Below are 1,386 nucleotides of genomic sequence, written 5' to 3' on the forward strand. Positions count from 1 at the left end.
TTTCTGGTTTCCCAAAAGTGTGGTTGTGACAAGGGGTCATGCAATGCATTCTGCATAGATGTAGCARGGACATCGACATCAGCAAGGAGGGTGTGGAAAACATATCTGTGTAGCATTTAGTTCTGTTTATTGTCATATAAATGTCACTTCCATAGTTTAGCATAGTTTAGTCAAGGAGATTCTTTCCCTCAGTCCTCCTACTTGAATGTCGTGGCTCTTCTTACTCACCACTTACCTTCCTAGAGAGTGCAACAGGAGCAAAACACTCCAAAGAACAGATAGCGGTTGATTATTTAAGAGTTCRTGGCTCTTAGAGCTTGAGAAGTCCCACCATTTACCACACCCATGCATAGCATTTGCCAGTGCCAAAGGCCTTTCTGACCTGCCAACACCATGGTAGCCATGATGGATCTAACTCAAATTAACATCTTCTACCTGTACACAGATATTTGGTGGTTCRGACCCACCACATTTATCCATGTCGAGTCCACTCTGTGTCAGAGGAGAGCCGCTATATTGGTCCCTCTGCTGCACCACCAAGCCCTGCAGRGCCTTGTTCACCATTTCAGGCCAAGAAGTAGACACAGGGATGGCACCAGACTGGTGCTATGATGTCTGTCCACCATCTCCCTCCTGGAAGGATGCCAGGCAGTCACTCAAGGTATACACACATTTTATTTGGTTACGTCAATCAAAGCACAAGTTSCAAATTCTTGGAGGTGCCAGGTAGTTCTCAGAGTGGGTCTCATGGAAAGGAAAAATGGTCAGTATCCACCTTTGGAGAAYCACCTTTGGAATAAGACTTGCAGTGTTGCTATTCATCTGCTCATTTTCAGGCCTTGCAGTACACATCGTATTTTATCTTCGCCGCCATCTTTGTTCCTCCTAGGGAATCCTGAAATTTCTGGTACATTTCTTCATTCTGAGCTTTAGAGAAGAGATCTCTCCAGCTCCCAACAACCCCTGTGTATAACAAGTACCAAAAACTGAAGGAAGATACTACTGAGAGTGAATAATATCTGGGCAGCAATGGGGCAGAGTCATTGACTACATGAGGCAGGAAGGATCAGATTTATTGCCCTGAGAGGTCTGATTGCCTGGGAGAGGAAAGGAAGCAAAGATGTAGCAAAGGCTACAGSCAGGCAATAGGGAAGTTTGCTGGTGGGCTGTTTGCAACCTCTTCCTCCCCAGAMSGGGATTTGCAARGTGACTTCAGGAAGYTTTTACACAGAAAAGAGGGGAATCTGGCTTTGTCACCTGAGCAAGTTCATTCATTAACTACTTCYTCTGAAGGGGGAAATTTTTTGTGGTGGGTGGTAAAGAAGAGAGTGGATAAATCACTCTCCCTCCAAGGAGTGGTGAAGGAAGTAGATTTTAAAAAGCCTA

At 45.1% G+C, this 1,386-nt stretch overlaps 1 protein-coding gene across 1 annotated transcript in view; it reads right to left on the minus strand.

The window, feature by feature from the left end:
- Positions 1-656: 656 nt before the first annotated feature.
- Positions 657-1,386, minus strand: part of LOC130587215 (sulfotransferase 6B1-like) — a gene marked incomplete at its 5' end in the record, with an annotated part of 6,926 nt that continues 6,196 nt past the window's right edge. Inside the window, one exon of the mRNA XM_057388179.1 lies at positions 657-963. Within this exon, the coding sequence (XP_057244162.1) occupies positions 833-963 (131 nt within the window). The remainder of the gene's footprint in view (positions 964-1,386) is intronic.

The sequence above is a fragment of the Malurus melanocephalus genome, unplaced genomic scaffold, assembly GCF_030028575.1.
Source record: "Malurus melanocephalus ecotype Western Australia unplaced genomic scaffold, MMel_1.1 scaffold_1642, whole genome shotgun sequence".
Taxonomy (NCBI): Eukaryota; Metazoa; Chordata; class Aves; order Passeriformes; family Maluridae; genus Malurus; species Malurus melanocephalus.